Source organism: Peromyscus eremicus, chromosome 2 (genome assembly GCF_949786415.1).
Source record: "Peromyscus eremicus chromosome 2, PerEre_H2_v1, whole genome shotgun sequence".
Lineage (NCBI taxonomy): Eukaryota > Metazoa > Chordata > Mammalia > Rodentia > Cricetidae > Peromyscus > Peromyscus eremicus.
In genome coordinates this window covers 137981409-137998760 of record NC_081417.1, presented here as the reverse complement: position 1 = coordinate 137998760, position 17352 = coordinate 137981409, and the positions used below count along the sequence as shown (strand labels likewise).

The 17352-nt window shown below is 44.3% G+C and overlaps 1 protein-coding gene across 3 annotated transcripts in view; it reads right to left on the bottom strand.

Moving 5' to 3' along the window:
- Kiaa0319l (KIAA0319 like) overlaps positions 1–17352 on the bottom strand; it is a 105276-nt gene that overhangs the window by 51725 nt on the left and 36199 nt on the right. For all 3 annotated transcript variants that reach the window (XM_059254973.1, XM_059254974.1, XM_059254976.1), the window contains exon 3: positions 16058–16581. In XM_059254973.1, coding sequence (XP_059110956.1) covers positions 16058–16581 — 524 coding nt within the window. The remainder of the gene's footprint in view (positions 1–16057; positions 16582–17352) is intronic.

Sequence of the window (17352 nt, the reverse complement as noted above, 5' to 3'; positions counted from 1 at the left end):
AATTTTTTTTTTTTTCCGGTTTTTCGAGACAGGGTTTCTCTGTGTAGCTTTGCGCCTTTCCTGGAACTCGGTAGTCCAGGCTGGCCTCGAACTCACAGAGATCCGCCTAGCTCTGCCTCCCAAGTGCTGGGATTAATGGCATGCGCCACCACCGCCCGGCCATAATTTTTTTGTGCACAATTATACTTGTGACAAAAGTAGTTTGCTTTTGTTTCTGGTCTGAGTTTCTTTTTATTGCGCTTCAAATGGGCAGTTTTCCTTTGAGTTTCTGACTACACCAACAGCAGCTACCTGGGCATTTTGGACTGCTGATCCCATCATCTGAGTCAACATGGAGTCAGTTTCTGTTGACAGCCTTTTATCTGATTATAGTCACTCCAGTTTGAGGCCTGGTCTCACTCTGATTTCCTTTTTAAAAAGTTATTCTTTGACAGTTTTACACATGCATATAAGGAATGTTGTCACCTCCCATTATCCTCTCCCACCCCTCCCTCTTCCCAGCAGTGCCCTCCTTCTCTCATGTCTTCCCCCACTGAGTTTAATTATGCTTGATTGCATGACCATGGCTTAGCAGTTATTTGCTGGAGAATGGGCAACTTATCAATGGATAAGGAAAAGAAATGATACCCCTCCTCCATACATGATAGAACCATGACAGGGCCAATCTTCATCAGGTCTCAGGAACCACAGCTGCAGTGAGTTCGTGAGAGCAACTGTCATATGTCCAGAAGACTGCTTGGCAGCACTCTCCCTGACCTCTGCCCCCTCTTCTGAGACGTTCCCTGAGTCTTGAAGGTAGTGACACAGATGTCTTGTTGAGATCCATCACTGTTTTCTTTGCTTAGAGAGCAATCCTCCTAACTTTTCAGTCACAGACTCCGTTTTCTGACATCTCAAACCCTAAGACTTGAGAATTTGACCACCTGCTTCCTCATGGTTAGGAGATGTACTTGGTGTACAAGGAAAAAACCTTAAGCTCAGCCTGGCAGACTGTCTTCACACATCCATCCGAGCCTTCCTCAGCCCTGTGTGCTTCCTCACCAGGCCTCCTGCAGTCTCCCCACGCACTACAGTACAGGGGTGCAGGCAGGGGTTGTAGCTCAGTCAGGATATGGGGTTCATCTTCTTGGTTGCTTGTTTTCCTTAAAAGGTCCTCCTCCTGCGCCCAGCAGCAGTGGCACACGCCTTTAATCCCAGCACTCGGGAGGCAGAGGCAGGCGGATTTCTGTGAGTTCGAGGCCAGCCTGGGGCTACAGAGTGAGATCCAGGACAGGCACCAAAGCTACACAGAGAAACCCTGTCTCAAAAAACCAAAAAAAAAAAAAAAAAAAAAGAAAAAGAAAAGAAAAGAAAAAAGAAAAGAAAGGTCCTGCTGCTAAATGTACACATAGCATTACTGCACACCCTGGTCCTGGCCACCAGGAGACAGTCAGGCTTCCTCTTGGCACTTTCCTCTGGTAGGGAGCTTGTTGGATGCCCACAGGCAACACTTTTTTAAAGTGCAAATGAACATTTTATCACCTCCAGTCTTCATCTTTCAAAATTAAACTTTCCTCTAGCTTCTATATTCTTCTGGGTTCTTTCCAGTTCCTTTATGTCCTTTGTCTTTAAAAAAAAAAATTTTTATCATTATTATCTGTGAAGGTCCAGGAGGCCACTTCAGTCTGCCATCATCACTGGAAATTCCTCTCGTGGGATAAATTTCAAAATATTAAAGAGCTAATATGTGTAGAGCCAAAATAGACCTGGGAGTTGGGGAAAACGAGTCAGAGATAACACCAGTGTTTCTAGGCTGCATGAAAGGCTGACTGTACAGTAATGTCAAACTAAAACAGAGTACAGGGAAATAATGGGCAAGTCACATTACAGACATATCGAATCGACAAAACCTCTAGGAAATGTCAATGAAGACTCAGACTGGGATTCATGTTCCCACATCACAGCTGAAGCCACAGAAAAGGCAAACTACAATAAAAGAGCACACGAGCAAAGGACACAGACGTTCAAGGCACAAGTGGGAATTCCAGTGCATGAGATGAGCCCAGTACTCAGACACTGTTGTCAGAGAGAAGGACCGTGAAGCAGGAAGGTACACACTAACAAGACACAAAGTACAGTCAGCCATGTGAGACAAGGCCAAGTGGCCTATCAAATACAGGCTGATGGGAACACACCTGATGGGCAGTTGGGAATTTACCAATGATCCCAGCAGGAGTGACTTCAGTAGAAAATTCCACAGGACCAGGGGTTAAATAAAAGTCATTCAAGGAGAATAAGCTGTTATCAACTCCACTTCCTATTTGTGTGGAAAGCATGGAAGTAGACTGGGACAGTAACTGAAGACTCAGGAAGACATGGTCATGGACATATTTGGTGATACTGAGTGGCCTGAAAACAGAACCATGAGACATGAAGCTTGGAGTGAGTCTCCAAGAATGAGTAGTTTTGCTACTATGAATGCCAAAACAAAAAACAAAAACAAAAACAAATTATTTTTGAGCCTATGGCACTGAACTCACAGAGACCTGCCTGTCTCTGACTCCCAAATGCTGGGATTAAAGGAATGTGACACCATGCCACCATGCCAAGTCATCAAAATGTTTTAAAAAGTATATATAAAGCCAGATTTGGTGGCAAGTACCTGCTGGAGATGTCTTAAAAAAAAAAAAAAAGATTTATTTATTTATTATGTACACAGAAAAGGGTGCCAGATCTCATTGCAGATGGTTGTGAGCCACCATGTGGGTGCTGGGAATTGAACTCAGGATCTCTGGAAGAGCAGTCAGTGCTCTTAACCTCTGAGCCATCTCTCCGACCCTGGGGATGTCTTTCTGTATGATGTGAAATGTGTTGCTCTGATTGATTGATAAATAAAATGCTGATTGGCCAGTAGCCAGGCAGGAAGTATAGTGTAGGTGGAATAAGCAGAGAGGAGAATTCTAGGAAGTGGAAGGCTGAGTCAGGAGACGCTGCCAGCCACCACCGCCATGAGAAACAAGATGTTGCCGGGCGGTGGTGGCGCACGCCTTTAATTCCAGCACTCAGGAGGCAGAGCCAGGTGGATCTCTATGAGTTCAAGGCCAGCCTGGGCTACCAAGTGAGTCCCAGGAAAGGCGCAAAGCTACACAGAGAAACCCTGTCTCGAAAAACCAAAAAAAAAAAAAAAAAGAGAAACAAGATGTTAAGGCACAACTGGGAAAAGGTACCAAACCACATGGCTAAACATAAATAAGAATTATGGGTTAATTTAAGTGTAAGATCTAGCTAGCAAAAAGCCTGAGCCATTAGACCAAACAGTTTAAATTAATATAAGTGTCTATGTGTTTATTTGGGTCTGAGTGGCTGCGAGCCGGGTGGGACCAGGAAAACTTCTGGCTACACCTACCTGTAGTCACAGCATTTGGGAAATAGAGGCAGGAGGACCATGAGTTTGACAGCAGCCCAAACTACATAAGGAGACCCTTTGTCTGAGCTGAAGAGATGCAGCTGGAGTCTAGAGGAGAGGGATGTACAGGGCAGAACTCTCCTGGGTGTGAAGAAACCACCCCAGGCCAAGGAAGGATCTAGAAATGGTTATAAGAGCAGTACTGAACTTCACAAGGCTGGGAACAGCACCTGCTCCACAAAACTGGATTGAAAAATTTCTAATTCATAGGGCACTAGTTAGAGAACTAATAATAAAGGGCTAGGCATGGTGGTGCATACCTTTAATCCCAGCACTCAGGAAGCAGAGGCAAGCATCTCTATGAGATTGAGGCCACCCTGGTCTACATAGTAAATTTCAGGACAGCAAGAGCTACCAAATGAGACTCTGTCTCAAAAAACCAAAAATAACACTAACAAAAGATCAAATTGTTTTTCAAATAGTTGCACTACACTCCAGAGCCAAGCTCAAGAACACCCACAGTGACACAAAGTCACCAGCAGCCTCTTAAGTAAAACTTATAAAAGCAAGTGCCTAATTAATAGCCAGACATGGAGATATAAGCAGGAACTAAGTCCTGACAGGGAAAACCTCTTTCAATTAACCCTGACCCTGGGCAGATATAAAGTAAGTAAAGTGCCAGCTGTGCAAGTCTGATGACCCAAGTTCAATTCCCAGAACCAGCTCCACGATGTCCTCTGACCACCACGTCATACATGCCCTCGGTTCCACATCACACACATGCAGACCACACACACATCGATAATAATAATAATAATTTTTAAATTAATTATTTAAAAAGTTGATCCAGGCTGGTGGTACAGCTCAGTGGTAGAGACTTAATCCTGCATGAGAGAGGCCCTGGATTCTGACCCTAGCACTGAGCCTTTAATGGAAAAAAAAAAGAAAGAAAGAAAGAAAGAAAGAAAAAAAATGAAATATGGTGATGTACACCTTTAATCTCAGCACTCAGAAGGCTGACACAGGAGGATCATGAGATTAAGAACTGCTTGGGCTATGTAACTACCTAGCTATGTAAAAGACCTTGTCTCAAAAGAACCAAAGGGTTAGGAATATGGCACTTGCCTCCTGTGCACAGGCCATAGGTGTGATTAAGCATCACAAAATGAAATAAGCATTTTATTTCAATACACATATTCAAGAAGCTGTAGAAGGTAAACATATAGTAGTTCCTCCTAAGCCATAATTTTGCTTGCTGTGGTTTCAGTTACTAAATGTCAATGCATTCTGAAAATATTAAATGGAAAATTCCAGAACTAAACAATGCATAAGTTCTAAACTGCACATTATTCTTCATAGCATGATAAAATCCCATGCCATCCTAGTCTATCCTTCCTGGAACCTGAATTACCCCTTTGCAGTGTATCTACACTGTATTTGCTACCTGCCTATTAATCATAGCTACCTTGGTTATCAGTTCATCTGTCATTGTAACACAGTGCATATGTTCAAGTAACCCATATTTTACTAAATACAGTTACTGATATTAGTCTCTGCCATAGTTTGGGTTTGACATGTCCTCCAAAGATCCAAGTGTTAAAGGTTTGGTCTGCCAACAGAAACTTTAAGAAGTAGGAAGTAAGGCCTAGCCAGAGAAAGTCAATGGGAGAAGCAATTGGATCCCAAGCCTCTCCTCTGCCACATACTCCCACCATGATAGACTGTGCCCCATAGACCCACAAGCAACAAGTCAACCAACCACAGACTCTAACTGCTGAATCCATGAGCCACAACAAACCTTTACTCTTCATACTTTGATTAGCTCAGGTATTTCAATACGGTAATAGAAAACTGGCTGATACAGTCCCTGGCTGTGCCTAATTTATGAATTCAACTTCCTCACAAGTATGTTCATATAATAAGATAATATAGTTTATCCAGGGTTTGCTATTTCTGACAGACAAGGGGAACTACTCCTGTATTCAGTAAACTACTCAAAGAGTCTAGAGCTTCTGGAAATGACTACTACAGTGTCTAAGATGCAAAATACACTTGGTGGTTTTTGTTTGTTTCTGAGAAAAGTTCTCTTGTAGCCCAGGATGGCCCTGAACTCATGATATAGCTAAGGATAACCCTGAACATTTTATCCTCTTGTCTCCACTTCCCAAGAACTGAGATTATAGGTCTATGCCACCATGCCTGGCTGTTCACTATGGTGATTTCGTGGCAGGTTTGGAAAATGTATAGAAAATTGAAGAGTTTTAATAGAAGGTTTCAACTGAAACAAAAAGAAGGAAAAAAGACTAGAAAGAAGTGACCAGAGCATTAGTAAACCGAAAACAAACCCAAGTTGCTATGCATTTGTAATAGAATTCTCAAAGGAAAGGCAGGCCAGGAAAGGAGGCAACATACATCTGAAGAAACGTCGTCAACTACTTTCCAATCTGAAGAGAGCAGCAAGCCCACATCCAACATAGAAGCGAGATGTGCAACAAGCCCCAAGCATAAAACAACTCGTGACTAGCTAGTGAAACGCTTTAAATGATTTCTTTAAATCTAAGAAATCAGAGAAATAAGAACACATATGTAACCAGGAATACAGAACTTAAGATTCTAGAAACAAAATGCAAACTAGAAGACATCACTCTTACGTGTAAGAGTGCATACTGATGGCCAGGCATGGTGGCACAGGCCTTTTGTCCCAGCACTTGGGAAGCAGAGGTGAATGGATCTCTTGAGTTCAAGGCCAGCCTGGTCTACAAAGTGAGTTCCAGGACAGCCATTTAATGTAAAGCAAATAACAGCATTTAATGTAAAGATGTATGTTACATCTTTCACAACAATCCCAATAACTATACCACAAAGAATTAGAACTTTGTTAGGCTTTGCAGCTCAGGAAGCTGAGGCAGAGAGACCCAAGTGAGCTCAAGGCCAGGCTGAGTCTCTGTTTTGAAACAGAGACTCTGTTTCAAAAACGGAGCAGAAGGAGGAAAAAGGAGGCAGACAGGCAGAGAAAAAATAAAGAAGTCTCATACATGCAGGCAAAACACTCATACACATAAAATAAATCTTTTAAAAATTAAAAAATATGCTAAGAGAAAGAAGTCAAATACTAAAGACTACATATCACATTATTTTATTTACATAAACATCCAGAAAAGGAGCTGTTTGTTTGTTTACTTGTTTGAAAGAGGGTCTCACATGGCTATCCTGGAACTCAGAGAGATTCTCCTGCCTCGGCCTCCCGAATGAATGCTGAGAAAACAAGAAAAGGAGGAAGGGAAGAAGGAAAAGTGGGGGTTCTATGTATCAGGTAAGCAAGAGGGGACGAGCTGAAGGTATGGAGGGACCAGTGTGAGGTAATGAGGGAGGAGTCCAATAAGAACAAAGCACGTCTGGCTGCCCCTCTGTTCTAGCACTCGGGAGGCAGAGAGAGGAAGGTCTTGGTGAATTTGAGGCCAGCCTGGTCACATAGCAAGTTCCAGACAAGACAGGGCTACATGGTGAGAAAAGAATAAAGTATATTAATATATGTCCAAAAATGCCATTGGGCAAGGTGAACTTTTACCTGTAATACCAGTACTTGGGAGGCAGAGGCAGGAGGGTCAAAGGAAAGTCAAAGTCAGCTCGGCTCATAGTGAATTCTAGGACAGGGTTACACAACACAACACTATCCTGAGAGAGACAATGAATACAAAATAAATAGCATCCTATCATGGTGCACCAAGCTCTTTCTGTAGGAATCATCGCTCAAGATTAGAGTCCCAGAAGTAGAAAACTGAGCTTGTTAAAGTTAGATAGAATTTTATTTTTAAAGAAACAGCTTATCATTTATTTGTGTATTTATTTTTAAGGAAATAAGAGAAGGAAACTTGAAACAAAGTATTTTACTTCAAAAACTATGAAATACTGAATGGGAGGAGGTGCATGACAGGAGGTAGGATGGCAGAAGTCTTTTAAAAAGAACCCAATTCTGAGGGGCTGGAGAGATAGCTCACCGGTTAAGAGTACATGCTGCTCTTACAGAGGACCAGGGTTCAAATCCCAGCACCCTTATGACAGCTAAGAACTGTCTGTACCTCCAGTGCCAGAGGATCCAGCGCCCTCTTCTGGCCTTCTCAGGCACTGCATACATGCATCTAGTACACCCAATATAGGCATCACACACATGCAAGCAAAATACCGATACATACAAAATAAAAATAAATATTAAAAAAACTAATTCTGAACAAATTATACTCAGAAGTTCTACAGAATAAATGTCTGCATACCCCAAATTGTATGTTGAAATCTTAACCCCTCAAGGAGATGGTATTTAGGACATGAGGCCTTTGGGAGGTGAGTGTTACCTTCTAAAACAGGCTTCATGGAGTTTGTTACTTCCCCCATCATGTGAGAAGAAGCAAGTGCCTATGAGGAACAGGCTCCTCATCAAAAATCTGACCTTCCAAAGCCTTTATCTTGAACTTCTGCAGCCTCTAGAACTGTGAGAAAGAAACGTCTGTGGTACACAAGTCACCGTCTGTGGCATGCTGTTACAACAGTCCGAATGGACTAAGACAATGGAGGCGGCTAACACAGTTTCACTGGTTGCACACAGTAAAGCAGAATATTAAAGGAGGCGCTCAGGACAGTAGATGGGAAACTGGGCAGTTACGACAGGGAAATACGAGAGGTGCTGTGGTCCAGACACTAATGCTCTGAGAAGGGAAGCTGGGCCTGCAGGGATTTCTGCTATTACATACAGAGCAAGGAAACAGGCTACCCAGTCTTCTAGAGAGGTGAAAGCCACTTGTGTGGGATTACAATGGGGACAGGGGTGCAGAGACCCACACAGACTATCCAAAGCAGAGGCCTGGAAGGGGACCTAGAGCCAGAAGAGAAAAAAATGGCAAAGTTTGTTAGCTTGTCTGTTAGGGAACTAAGAGTTAGAATTTGAAAAAAAATCTAGGCCCCGAGGGATTCCAAACTTGTCAGAGTAATAACCAGAAGAATAAATGAACTCTTGGCAATAATTTCACAGCCTAAAGGATTTAGAGGAAATTTTTAAATACAAACGAAAAGCAAGCAAGCAAGCAAGCAGAAAGCCATGGAGAGTTGGGGCGGGGCATGACCAAACAAAAGCAAAGCAGTCCTGCTGGAGAAGCTGTCCGTGCTTATGTAAGTTGTTCTCCTGGCTGCCCACACCCGTGCCTCATCTTCTCTTCCGATAAGAGGCCAGCTCAGGCCCTACAAGGAATCAGGCCGGAGTTCTCAGGAAAAGCAAGCAGCAGACAGCTGCCGATGAAAGGCTGTAGAAGCAACTGCTTCTATCAGTGACTGGAATGGGGAATAATCACGGTAGAGAACATCGAGTCTTCCTAACATCAAACTGTCGTCCATGTGGACCTTCCTTCCTGGCCTCCTTCACAAAGCAGGACGGGCGGCAGCTAATTGCCAGGGGCTGAACCACGCCTACAGTGCCTGTTCCAGACCCACTTAACCAGACTCCTGCCCTTCTGCCACAGTTCAGAGGCTCTTGACACAGAAGAGTACAGTGCTCAAGTGGAACCAGACTAACTCTTCAAGTGGAGACAAAGGAATAAATGCACTCCAACCCACTTCAAAGTGTCCACAGTCCCTGCTCGTGGGCATCATAATGTACGTGTATCCAAAAGGATGAACAATTCATTCTGACAAGCCAATGCCTTTACAGTCAGTACTGCAGGCATTTCAGGAAAACCCAGAACAATGCATCCCAATTTCTCCCAACTTTGGACACACAGCTACTTGCCCTACCTCTATGAAAACAGAATAAACTAGAACCCACTAGCACTGGCCAGTCATCACTGACGAGGATAAGAGCCATAGGGCAAATCTATTCTTCTACTTTTCCCTACTGCTTAAACAGAAACTTGAACTCTCTAGCATCTCCTCAAGGAAATGCCTGCCAGTTAAGTACCTGGAATGCACAGGTAACCTTACCACTTTCCAGAGCTTTCCATGGCCTTGAGGGTAAAGCACTAAGCTCCTAAACATAGCACAGAGGTCGAACACAGTTGTACGGCTCTGAGGACTGCCCCATTTTCTAGCAATGCTCGCAGTCTTCACGTGATATCAAACTCTGCAACGTCTCTGCAGCGCTTCCTGCAGCAAAGACCCATCCCTCCTCCCCAGTTCATTTGCAGAAGTTCTCCTCCATGTCCACCCACTCCATCAGACCATAGAGCTGTGAAATTCTGTTCAGTAACAGCTGTTTGTAGCCCACCACAGGGGAACAAGCAAAAGAAGTCTCTAGCCAATACAAGCCCAGGGTCTTCCTCCCAGCATGCAACTGAATTCAATAAAGCCTGAGCTGTGTTTTCAGTACCCCTCAAAAGACTGCCTGGTAGAAATCTACTGTATCTCCAGTTTTACTGATCCATTGCCAGTGTCATTGGTCATAGCTGGCCTGTGCTGCCTGCCCTCTCCATGTCCTTTGTGAACCACCACTTCAGCCTTTCTGCAAGCACATCTTCTACCAACTTGCTGGACTCACTTCAGTTCCTCTCCCAGCTGTCACCCAGCGTACTCATCACTCCTACTTTCTACATAGTGTTGACATCTGTCTGGCTTTCAGATCCTCTCCTCATCCTAGCTCCTGCCTGAGGAGTAAGAGGGTCCGAAGAACAGACTCCGGACGGACTCACACTGCCCAGGTCATAGACTAGCTAGCTGGGTGGCTGGTCTTATTTTCTCCCTTGAGTTTCTTCTCTAACAGGGATAGTAACAGTGCTGCACAGACGTGTTATGTGGATTGAGAACAACAGTATGTCAAGGGCTCAGAATGGCACCTGGCACACAGGAAGTGTGGTGAACACTAGCTGTTGATATTAACACCATCATGTTAACGACCATCTCAGTTCCCACAAGGACAACTGTTGTTTTTAACAAAATCTTAATCAATAAAGACTGGGGAGCCAGACGCTGGAGTGAAACCCTGCTAGCTCAGAGGCAGAGAAAGCACCCAGCTGACTATCCTCTGCTGTTTTCCCAGAAGCCTCTCCTCTTTTCTACTGTCTCAAAAAAGTCTCCTTCCAGGGTTGGGGATTTAGCTCAGTGGTAGAGCGCTTGCCTAACAAGCGCAAGGCCCTGGGTTCGGTCCTCAGCTCTGAAAAAAAAAGAGTCTCCTTCCTGTGAATCCCTCTATCCATCCTCCTGACTCCCTCTTACTCTCTATGTTTTTTTTTTTCTTTCTTTCTTTTTAAAATTTACTTAACTTTATTTTATGTGCATTGATGTGACGGTATTAGATCCCCTGGAAGTAGAGTTACAGACAGTTGTGAGTTGCCATGTGGTTGCTGGGAATTGAACCCAGATCCTCTGGAAGAGCAGCCAGTGCTCTTAACCACTGACCCATCTCTCCAGCACTCCCTCCCCATGGTTTTTTCTTAATAATCTTTTGTTCACTTCCTGTCAACTGTTTGCTTGCTCCACCTCTTGACCTATGGCTGACTTTATTTAATTCTGTTTACACTATTCAAGCAGAAAGCTCTTAAATTAAAGGTGTGTGCTAGGGCTGAGGCACACCACAGCTAGAAGCAGGTTTTTCCAGTAGATAAGGCACTCTCGGGGTTCACAGTGTGGTCAAATATCTTGCAACAGACAACTCACTACCATGCTCTGTGAGGCTCCCTGCGTTCTTTAAGCTCCTCGTCTCCAATAACCCTCTCTCTCCATCATGCTTCAGCAGTGTCTTCCACAGCGGCACCTCAGGTCCTGTCTCTACCAGAACGCCTACACCACCAAATCCTAAATTCCAATACCCGACACTGCAGATGGCCTCCTGCCTTTCCCACAGTCACTGCTCCCTCGGTGTCTGCTTTGACCATGGGAACCTAAGTGACAGGCTTCCGCATTCTATCAGTGAGCCCGCCCTACCTTTGCCTCCCTTCTTATCTTTTTTATTCTCTGTCATCCACTCCCTTGAAAACCTTAATTTCCATGCCCCAATTTCCTTTTGCACAAACTACCTAGCAAATTTCCTAGCTTGGATGAGTCAAACTACCAGCCTTTCCCTGGCAGGGCTGCTGGGAGCTACTGCGAAGACTCACACAACTGGAAAGACCAGCACACTACTGCAAGTACACGGTCTCCATCCACAAGACCACCTGCAAGGCTTCCGATCTCCTCACCTAGTTTGGCGTCTTCTAGCTGTCCCAAAGGCTACTTCAGACCCTTGCCACTCTTCCCAAACCCCTCATCTTCCCAAACCCACCCTACATGTTTCTGCTTCCAATCTACCACACTTCAGAAGAACCAAGAAATGACTTAAGAATTCCTTTTAGCAAACCTATAAATACCCACTTTAGCTATATCCATGAAATCCTTCCTCCATATCACAATGAAAGAGGTATCTTGCTTATGGCTAATCCCATCTTTAAGGCTAATCCCATGCTCTGTATATCCCATGCTCTGTATCCTATACCCAGCACCCCCCCTCCCCCCATCCTGTAAGGCAGAGGCTCTAAGGTATGGTTCCTGGATCAAAGCACTAGTCTTCTCCAGAAACTTAGAAAATCAAATTTTTAGGCCCCACTCTAAATCAGTGGATTCTGAAATTCTGAAGTTGGGGCCCAGTGATCTGTTTTGAACACAGCCTTCAAGTGAAGCTGATGATGCTAAAGTCTCCAGGTGCAGGGGCGCATGTCTAAGAGAATTCTTGCTTACCCTCTTTTTTGTATCTTTCGCTTACTTTGATAGTAAAGCATTTCTCTTGTCTGGAGCCTACTTTACTGAGTTTTTGTTTTTTTTTTTTTTTTTTTTTTTTTGGTTTTTCGAGACAGGGTTTCTCTGTGTAGCTTTGTGCCTTTCCTGGAACTCACTTGGTAGCCCAGGCTGGCCTCGAACTCACAGAGATCCGCCTGGCTCTGCCTCCCAGTGCTGGGATTAAAGGCGTGTGCCACCACCGCCCGGCATTACTGAGATTTTATATATATATATATATATATATATATATACAGTCCTTTTCCAATCTACTCATTGCACAGGGACGTCTGACTAGAGCTGTTCTTATCTGTGGTTTCACTTTCCACTTTTAAGTGACCTCTGGTCACTGCAAGCCAAAAAAGTTTAAGCGGAAAATTCCACAAGATGAAACCACCATTGTTGGTCCAAGAACCTGTAGCTAGACAGGTCATAGGCCCTAGAGGAGAAACCTAATGCTTTTCTGCTGTAGATGAATTGTTAAACGGTCTTATTAAAGATTTATTTATTTATTATGTATACAGCATGTATGACTGCAGGCCAGAAGAGGGCACCAGATCTCATTACAGATGGTTGTGAGCCACCATGTGGTTGCTGGGAATTGCACTCAGGACCTCTGGAAGAACAGTCAGTGTTCTTAACCTCTGAGCCATCTCTCCAGCCCCCTAAATGGTCTTATTAAATACAAACCCGGAGCCAGATATAGGGGTGAAAACCTGAGAGAATAAGAAAAGCCACAAGGTAAACTCACCGCACCGACACCTCAGTCTCCAAAGAGACCTACTCCATGTATATCCACGCCTATATGCCTTTCTGTTCTGCTCTATCATTTGCTCTCTCTGTCCAGCTACATCACTTCCTTTTCCTGCCCAGCTCTGTTACTTCAAATAAATGTTCTTGGTGGACACAGATACAATATCACCACATTCTGCTAAATGGACACAGCATTAAACTGATTCCTAATTCCTTAGCACTATACCCATAGATTAGGGCATCTCTCAACTCTCATCAGAGAAGCTTCTATTTGTAGTAGATGATGATTAACACTCAGACCCACAACTAGGTGCAGATAATAAACTGCAGAATGTTCAGCCTTAAATGTAACATACATATTACCTGTCCTCCAAAGGTTCAGAGAAAAGGAGGGACAAAGAATATGAGCCAGATGTAGTGGATAACCACAAGGAAATGGTGTCTTTTGGACACAGTAGGGCAGCTGTACCTCTGAACTCACAGCATGGAAAGGAGAGCTGAGCACCAAGTGTCACCCCAGCCAAGAACTATTGGCAACTATTAGCGCTGGGAGAGAAAAGGTCAATTTTCTAACAGTATAACTCCCGAGAAGTCATCCATGCCCAGTGGAAGGCCACACATCGAGAATATTTGGGGAACACAAGCTGGACTTAACAGGTAGCTTTTTATTTATTTTGTTTTGTTTTTTAAGGGCTCAAAGTTGAGCAAGTAGGAAAGTGGGGGTGGGGGTGGGAGCAGTTGGGGGAGGAGTGGATACGATCACAACAAATGGCATGAAATCCTCAAAGAATACATTTAAAAATAGCTCACGCCTTTGATCCCAACACAGGAGGCAGAGGCAGGCAGATCTAAGTAGCTGCCCAAAAGCAAAATAGTGATGCTGAGAGAATCCAGATATGCCCAAGAAAAGCCAAGTGCTTCCTCCTCCTAAGTGAAATGTGAAAGTTCTCAATTTAACAAGAAAAAAATTCTAAACTGAAGGTGCTATGACAAAGAACAGAACAGAAAGGCATATAGGCGTGGATATACATGGAGTAGGTCTCTTTGGAGACTGAGGTGTCGGTGAGGTGAGTTTACCTTGTGGCTTTTCTTATTCTCTCAGGTTTTCACCCCTATATCTGGCTCCGGGTTTGTATTTAATAAGACCATTTAGGGGGCTGGAGAGATGGCTCAGAGGTTAAGAACACTGACTGTTCTTCCAGAGGTCCTGAGTGCAATTCCCAGCAACCACATGGTGGCTCACAACCATCTGTAATGAGATCTGGTGCCCTCTTCTGGCCTGCAGTCATACATGCTGTATACATAATAAATAAATAAATCTTTAATAAGACCGTTTAACATTTGTTGTGATCTACATTAAGAATAAAATGGCAAGCTGGCGGCAGTGGCACATGACTTTGACCCCAGCATTCAGGAGGCAGAAGCACATGGATCTCTGTCAGTTCGAGGCTAGCCTGGTCTACAAACTCTGCCGTTAAAAAAAACAAAAACAGCCGGGTGGTGGTGGCACACGCCTTTAATCCCAGCACTCGGGAGGCAGAGCCAGGTGGATCTTTGTGAGTTCGAGGCCAGCCTGGGCTACCTAGTGAGTTCCAGGAAAGGCGCAAAGCTACATAGAGAGACCCTGTCTTGAAAAACAAAAAAAAAAACAAAAACAAAAACAAACAACAACAACAAAAAAAAAGCAAAACTAAACAAACAAACAAAAAGAATAGAAGGGCAGGAGCTGGAGAGATGGCTTAGCAGTTAAGAATATTTGTTCTTGCTGCGGACTAGGGTTTTATTCCCAGCACCCACAAGGTGGCTCACAACTGTCCAGAACTCCCGTTCCAGGAGATCTGATTTCCTTCTCTGACTCTGTAGACACCAGGCACAGATGTGGTGTACACACATACATGCAGGCAGAAACTCACACAACTAAATGAGTCTTTAAAATGATAATAATAATAATGTTCTGGCATGCAGCAGTCTATACAGAGAACCAGTACTAATTTCAAGGTTCTACCGAGGTCCTCAGAACATACTTCCCTTGGATGAGGGGAAACTGCTGTCCTTCCCTGCTTAAACTTCTTAAGGACTTCCCCCTGTTCAACGGTAGAGCACATGCCTAAAATGCACAGGGCTAGGTTCTGTTAATGCCATAATCACACACTACTGGAAAGACTTAGCTTCATGTTTCAGTGTCCTCTGAGGACACAGACCATGTCTTACACACTTTCACACTTCCAGTACTTAGAGAAGTACCTCTCATTGATGGTAGGTCTCCATAAATGGTTGTGGACACAGGAAACCAAGAGCAGTCAGTATTCTCTAATGCGTCAGTGAAAGGGTTTCCTAAACAGTAAAGCTGGATTCCAATCCCAGACCTGCTGCTCATTGGCTGCATGATCACAGGCAAGCTGCTCAACCTCTTTGGTCCTTAGTTTCCTCACTAGTAAAACAAAGTTAATAATACCTACTTGGAAATATTGCCATGAAAATTAAACAAATGACACAGTGCAGTGATGAGTACACACAGTGCCTGGCAAGTAGTAGCCTCCCCACTCTGGTTTCAACTTGACAGAGACAACTAGGACAAAACAAATACAAAAATAAGTCACAGTGATCAAGGCAGACTGAGCATAGAATGAGTCATTCCTTTTAATCATTTGCACAGGAAGATCAACAACGAAGAAACATAATAAGCAGCAGAATAAGCTCTACTGGTGGCATGTCCCTTAGCACATAAGCTTGTTGAGAATTCCCCCCAGATGCCTCTTGGCTGATAGACTTCCTGCGTCCCAGCCCAGCAGGTCAGATCTTGGTCTACAGTACCAAACTGGAATAGAAACCAACTCACAAGGAATGTGTTTACAGGCAGGAGATGGAGGAGGAAAACTGACTGCAGCTACATCAATCGACTGTTCTGCAATCTGGCAGAAAACACTGCAAAACCATTGGCAGAGACTCACACCCACACAGCTGCACTTACCTGTAGCCAAGAACCAGCTTAGAACAGATAACGAGCAGCTTTCTGCTTTAACCAAACCGTTGTCAGGCCTGCATAAAATGAACATTCCTAGGACCTATGAAGAAACGCCATCCAGCTTTACACATACACAGGGCCTGTGAGCACTGGCCACAGCATTGGCTCCATTGCTCACGCAAGGAAGAGGAAGAGCAGATTTAAGTTCTGCTCCTTGGAAACCTGCTTACCTCCACAGAGGCGCTGGGACTCACAGCACCTTCCTCCGAGCGATTCGGTTTAGAATGCTGCTCCGCTCCAGGTGGAGCTGCCTCACTGAGACGGTCTCTCTTCTGCCGAGCCCTGGGTAAGCTCTGATGGTCATCAGAGGATACAGCAAGGGTGAGGGGAGCCCTGGCGAGGCCCTGCCTCCTCCAAGACGTCCTGCCCCAGCCTAGCCTCAGAAGATGTGGCTCATCATCTTCAGGCAGAAGGCCCAAGTCATTTGCAGTCTGGGATTTTTGAAAAAATATCAGCATGGAATTGGAAGAGTCTGTCCTAAAGAGCTGGCAGCCCTGGGGCTTGCTGCAGGCGGCCTGAAAGCACATCCCTTCCAGCCACCAAAGAGCATGACAGGCAGAGTCCTGGCAGCAGGCAGCCCAACAGGCTTGGAAAGACAGGCTTCCTTTAAGAAGCCAAAGGTGATTTTCTCCCCCAGCTCTCAAGCCAACTCCATAAAGTGTCTTCCCCTGATGGCATCTGCTCTCATTAGCATCTAAAAACAAAGAATGAAAACACTTTAGGATGAAACCAGACAGGGATTACTGTTCCATAAAGAGCCGGAACACCAGCATTTGAGGCTGTTTTGAAGATGGGTTTGCTGTTTTATTGAGACAGAACTTCACTACATACCCTAGCTGGAACTCACTACATAGACCAGGCTGGCCTTGAACTCACAGAGATCTTGCCTCCTAAGTGCTGGGATTAAAAGCGTGAACTGCCACGCTTGGCTGAAGGCAGGTTTTTAAGAGGCGAAGAAAACTGTCTATTGAGTAGAACAGAGGGAACAAAAACATTTTGTGGCTCAGGATACTTTAGCTTATAAGACAACTGTTCCACATTCATGGAGGAGGTTCCATTCTTAATGAGTTTCTGCCATGTAAAGCCTTTACTAAGAGTCCTAACTTAAGAAATAAAATATAAGGGAAACTTTTAAGAGTGCTCTCATGAGAGTGCATGGGCAGAGTCCCCAAACGTGACCTTCTGCTTGCCTCCAAGGTGTACGTCAGGGACAATGCATTAAGGGACCAGAGTGTAGGTACTAAATAAGCTGCAACCTTTCCCTACTGAACCAACAGCAGCACAAGCTGAGCATGCCTGACCGCACACGAGTAACACACACAGGTATTTTCTACTCAGTCATTTGCCAGTCACATGACATCAGCCAACGTAGTGGTGAAAATCACCAAAATTTTCATCAAGAGAGAAATATCCTAGCTGGATTACCTGAATGACAACCCTTATCAGGCCAAATAAATAAAGGAAA